Source organism: Corvus kubaryi, unplaced genomic scaffold, assembly GCF_017639235.1.
Source record: "Corvus kubaryi isolate FWS band 111438036 unplaced genomic scaffold, C.kubaryi_AGA036_p1.0 37309, whole genome shotgun sequence".
Classification (NCBI taxonomy): Eukaryota; Metazoa; Chordata; class Aves; order Passeriformes; family Corvidae; genus Corvus; species Corvus kubaryi.
Genome location: NW_024581097.1, coordinates 194,534 through 198,817, shown reverse-complemented (window position 1 = coordinate 198,817; position 4,284 = coordinate 194,534). Strand labels below are relative to the sequence as shown.

Sequence of the window (4,284 nt, the reverse complement as noted above, 5' to 3'; positions counted from 1 at the left end):
GCAGGGTACAGCGGGGGGGCCTCAGGATCCCTGTCTTTGCAGCCCCCCCATATCGAGCTGCACACGGGGACACCCCCATGCAGTGCGTGGCCCCCTCCCCAGCCCCTTGCCTGGCGTCCCCCAAGCCCTGCATCCCCCCAGGACATGAGGATCCCTGATCCCCGCAGCCCCCCCCCCCAAGCACAGAGGACCCCTTCAGCCCCACCCCTGCAGATTTCAGGGCCTCCCCCAGCCTGCCCCATGCCCCCGCAGGATCCGGCCTCGGAGCCAGCGCCGCCGTCACCATGGGCAACATCTTCGGGAACCTGCTGAAGAGCCTGATTGGGAAGAAGGAGATGCGGATCCTGATGGTGGGGCTGGACGCTGCTGGGAAGACCACCATCCTCTACAAGCTCAAACTGGGGGAGATCGTCACCACCATCCCCACCATCGGTGGGTGGGGTTGGGGGGGCACCGAGCAGAGACCGCTCCCCATCAGGGCTCCTTTGAAGGAGCTCGCGGCTCCCCGTGCCTCAGTTTCCCTCCGCTGTCGCTCCCCGCAGGGTTCAACGTGGAGACGGTGGAGTACAAGAACATCAGCTTCACCGTGTGGGATGTGGGTGGGCAGGACAAGATCCGGCCCCTCTGGAGGCATTACTTCCAAAACACCCAGGGTAGGTGTCTCAGGGGATGCAGTGGGGGGACTTGGGGAGCGGGGTGACTGCAGAGACCCCGTCAGTGCCCGCTGCTCTCCCCAGGGCTGATCTTTGTGGTGGACAGCAACGACCGGGAGCGGGTGAACGAGGCGCGGGAGGAGCTGATGCGGATGCTGGCGGAGGATGAGCTGCGGGACGCCGTCCTCCTCGTCTTCGCCAACAAGCAGGTGGGTCTGGGGGTGGGGAGGGCCCTGGGGTGGGACTGAGACTGTCCCCAGGGTGTCAGGGCAGGTGTCCTGTGGTAGGACCTCCTGTGCCTGTGGCATCAAGGCTGGTGTCAAAGAGACTGTGTGGCAGAGCCACGGCCATCCCTGTGGCATCAGGGATGGTGCTGGCCCCCAGGGCCACCCCCATGGCACCAGGGCTGGTCTTTAACGCCCTGTGGCCATCCCTGTGGTGTCAGAGCCGGTGTCTCACATCCCCATGGCAGATTCCTGCCCCTTCCTATAGCATCAGGGCTCACGACGGTCCCCTGTGGCAGGGTTGTGCCCACCCCCATGGCATCAGGGCTGGTGCCAGCCCCCATGGAGGGGTCGTATCCGTTGCTGCAGTGTCGGGCCCCTGTGTGACCTCCCTTGTCTGCTCCAGGACCTGCCCAATGCCATGAACGCAGCAGAGATCACGGACAAGCTGGGGCTGCACTCCCTGCGCCACCGTAACTGGTACATCCAGGCCACCTGTGCCACCAGCGGGGACGGGCTCTACGAGGGCCTCGACTGGCTCGCCAATCAGCTCAAGAACAAGAAGTGAGGGGGGGTCCCCTTGTGCCCCCCCGGTCCCCCTGGGCCGCGCCAGGGCCCCCCCCCCGGCCGCCCCCTCCCTGCCCTGGTTGGGTTTTGCTTTCTTCTGGCACCGGTTGCTGTGGGGTTTTTCGCCTTTTTTGGGGTCCCCCTGGTTCCCCTCGGATCTCGTGTGTGCGTGCGTGGAATTAGAGCTCTATATTACGCCCAGGGGGGCAGGGGCAGAGCCCCGGGAGGGTGGGATGGGGGCTGGGGGGGGGGGCCACCTTGGCACTGCCCTGCCAGGGGGGCCAGAGACACCCCGTCCCCATGCATGTCCCTGCACCCCTCGCCTTCCTCTGGACCAAATGTGGGGGCAGCAGGGCCATGGGGGGGGATTTGGGACTATACACTTCCCCCTCCCTCCCAGCACCCCCTCCCGGCCCCGTGTGCCCCCCCGGGCATCCCACACGTCCCCGGCCCCCCCCATGTCACTTCGAGGCAGGTCTCCTCCCCGCAGCGTGACCCCCGTGGAGGGGGGAGCACGGGGCCGCCAGGACTCCTGGGGTCCCCTTGGCCATGCCCCCACCCCTCCTCTCCCTGGCCGCCTGCCTCCCCCCATCATGCCAGCATAGTGATTGTATGTCCCTGCCCTTCACGGACGGACGGTGTCCCCCCCACCCCGTACTGTGCCCCCCCTCCCCGCCCCCAGCACCGTATTTATACCCCCGGTCTGTGCTTGGTGTGATGTGTCGCTGCGGCTCTGCCCTGTCCAGGGACGTGTGTTCTCACCCCTACCCCCCCAGCCCCCTGCGCCTGAGACGGTGGGTGACCTCCCCTGACCCCCCCCTTGGATATTAAACATGTTTTATGTAGCGCTGCCCCTCGTCTCTTCTTCCGCAGCCCCCCCAGCGTGGGGGTCCTGCAGAGGGGACAGTGATGGACAGCCCCGGACTGGCTTTAATTAGAAAGAGCTTAACGGGGCAGGGGGGGTGAGGTGGGGCTGGCAGGGGGTGAGGAGGGGCCCCCCCCTTCCCAGGCTCATCTTTAGGGGAATATTGGATGAAATGGTAAATCCCATTAGCGCTAATCCCAGCTGGGGCGTGGGGACGGTGCCAGTGCTGGGATGGGCGCGAGTGGAACTTGGCCCCCCCGTGCCACCCCTACCCCATGTCACCCCCCCGCACGGGTTAAGGGGGACTGAGTTGCATTTGGGGCCAGCACTGCCATCCCATCTCCGTGCCCCCTCTGGACTGGTGGCTGGGGAGCTGTTGGTGTTGGTGGCACCAGGGGGCTGTGCTGGGGGTGTCCGGGGCTCCCTGGTGGGTGGGAGCTGCAGAGGGCCTGGAATGGGGGTGACCAGAGCTCGCTGGTGGGCTGGGGCTGTGGAAATGACGTGGGGGAGCTCCAGTGCAGGTGACCGGGGCTCTGGGAGCTGCATCGGGGGGCTGCAGCGTGGATGACCGGGAGTCCCCGGTGGGTGGGAGCAGCGGAGCCGGCACTGACGCGTTCCCACCAGCTGGACCGAGCGGCTTTGTGTGGCGAGGGCTGACCCGGCGCCCCTAATCCCATTAGGGCCCCGGGCCCAGCCGCCAGCCCGGCTTCCCCACCTCTCGGCAACCGAGGCTGGTATGTGGGTGCGCCGGTGGGGCCGGCGTGCCGATGCCGTCGTCCGGGAGCTGCACCCGGCGTCAACGTCGTCACCATCCCGGAGCTGCACCGGGGCCGGTGACACCAGGGCCGGCAGTGAGGCCATCCCCGCTGACACGGAGCGAGATCCAGGCTGCCACCATGTGCCGGTGTGACCCCACCAGACCGGGGGCATTCCGTGTGTTTCCAGCTCTGCCCTAGAGGCTGGGTATCCCCGGGCACAGGGACGGGGACTCTGGGGTAGGTTCCGTCCCACCGGGCTCCAGCCGGCCAGCGGCCCCCCCGTCTGGGCTCGGGGCTCGGCTTCTCTTGTCCTGCACAGCCGGGGCTGGAAGAGCCGCTGAAGTGCCAGGAGAAGGAACGACCTGCACCCGCGGGGTGCTGGAGAAGGGTTCTGCAGCCGGGGAGGGGTCCCGGGCCCCGGTGGGTGCCGGTTTCCCCGGGCTGTGCTGCCGCCTGCTGGCACCGGCGGCGCCAGGACACCGGGGGCTGCATCCAACCGGTGCCTGGGCGGGGGTCCCCCGGCCCGGACCCCCGCCCAGACCCTCCGTCTTGATCCCCACTCTGGCCCTCACCTGGAGCCCCCGCTCGGTGCGGGCCGAAGCCGCCGGGACGGTGCCCGGGCAGGACCGGACCCAGGTGCCGGCCGGGCTGGGTCCCCACGCGGGGCACCGGGCACCGATGCAGCGGCCGGTCCCGAGAATCCTTCTGTCCCCCAACTCCGCTGGGGCCCGGAGCAGCTGCGGGTGCCCGTCCCGGGGCCGGTCTCGGTGTGGGGGCGGGCCCGGGGGCGGGGCACGAAGTGGGGGGCGGTCCCGGTCCCGGTCCCCGTTCCTCCGCCGCCAGCCCGGCCATGCCGTTCCACGCCGCGCTTCTGTTCTTGGCACTGCTGCTGTCGCCGCCGCCGCTCTCCCGCGCCGCCGAGAGCGAAACCGAAACCGGCGCTCGGGAGCTGCGGCTGGAGACGATCGTGAGCCCGGGGGGGACGGGGGAACTGGGGCTGCGCGGAAGACACCGGGCACCGGGGACCCACGCGGCCCCTTGGGCAGAGAGCTGAGACCGGGGCGGGACCGGCGGGGAGCGGCGGGAGCGGCGGGACACGGGGCACCGGCGGGATGGTGTTGCTCGGGGGGCACCGGGGAGCCCGGCCTGGGCACGGGATGGGGGACGAGGCACCGGAAAGACCGGGCTGCGGCGGTGGGAGGGGGGAGCCACGGGGC

At 69.3% G+C, this 4,284-nt stretch overlaps 1 protein-coding gene across 1 annotated transcript; it reads left to right on the top strand.

The window, feature by feature from the left end:
* Window positions 1-215: 215 nt before the first annotated feature.
* ARF3 (ADP ribosylation factor 3) lies at window positions 216-2,289 on the top strand. Its single transcript, XM_042028981.1, has 4 exons — window positions 216-432; window positions 543-653; window positions 738-862; window positions 1,284-2,289. Exons 1-4 carry the CDS (start codon window positions 285-287, stop codon window positions 1,443-1,445), a joined length of 546 nt encoding a protein of 181 aa, XP_041884915.1. The 5' UTR covers window positions 216-284; the 3' UTR covers window positions 1,446-2,289.
* The last annotated feature ends 1,995 nt before the right edge of the window (window positions 2,290-4,284 follow it).

Excerpts from the sequence above, each read along its gene's own strand:
- ARF3 (XM_042028981.1), top strand. The coding sequence starts at position 285 with ATGGGCAACATCTTCGGGAACCTGCTGAAGAGCCTGATTGGGAAGAAG. Across the intron at positions 433-542 it reads CACCACCATCCCCACCATCG|GGTTCAACGTGGAGACGGTG; the intron begins GTGGGTGGGGTT and ends CGCTCCCCGCAG. Across the intron at positions 863-1,283 it reads TCGTCTTCGCCAACAAGCAG|GACCTGCCCAATGCCATGAA; the intron begins GTGGGTCTGGGG and ends TGTCTGCTCCAG.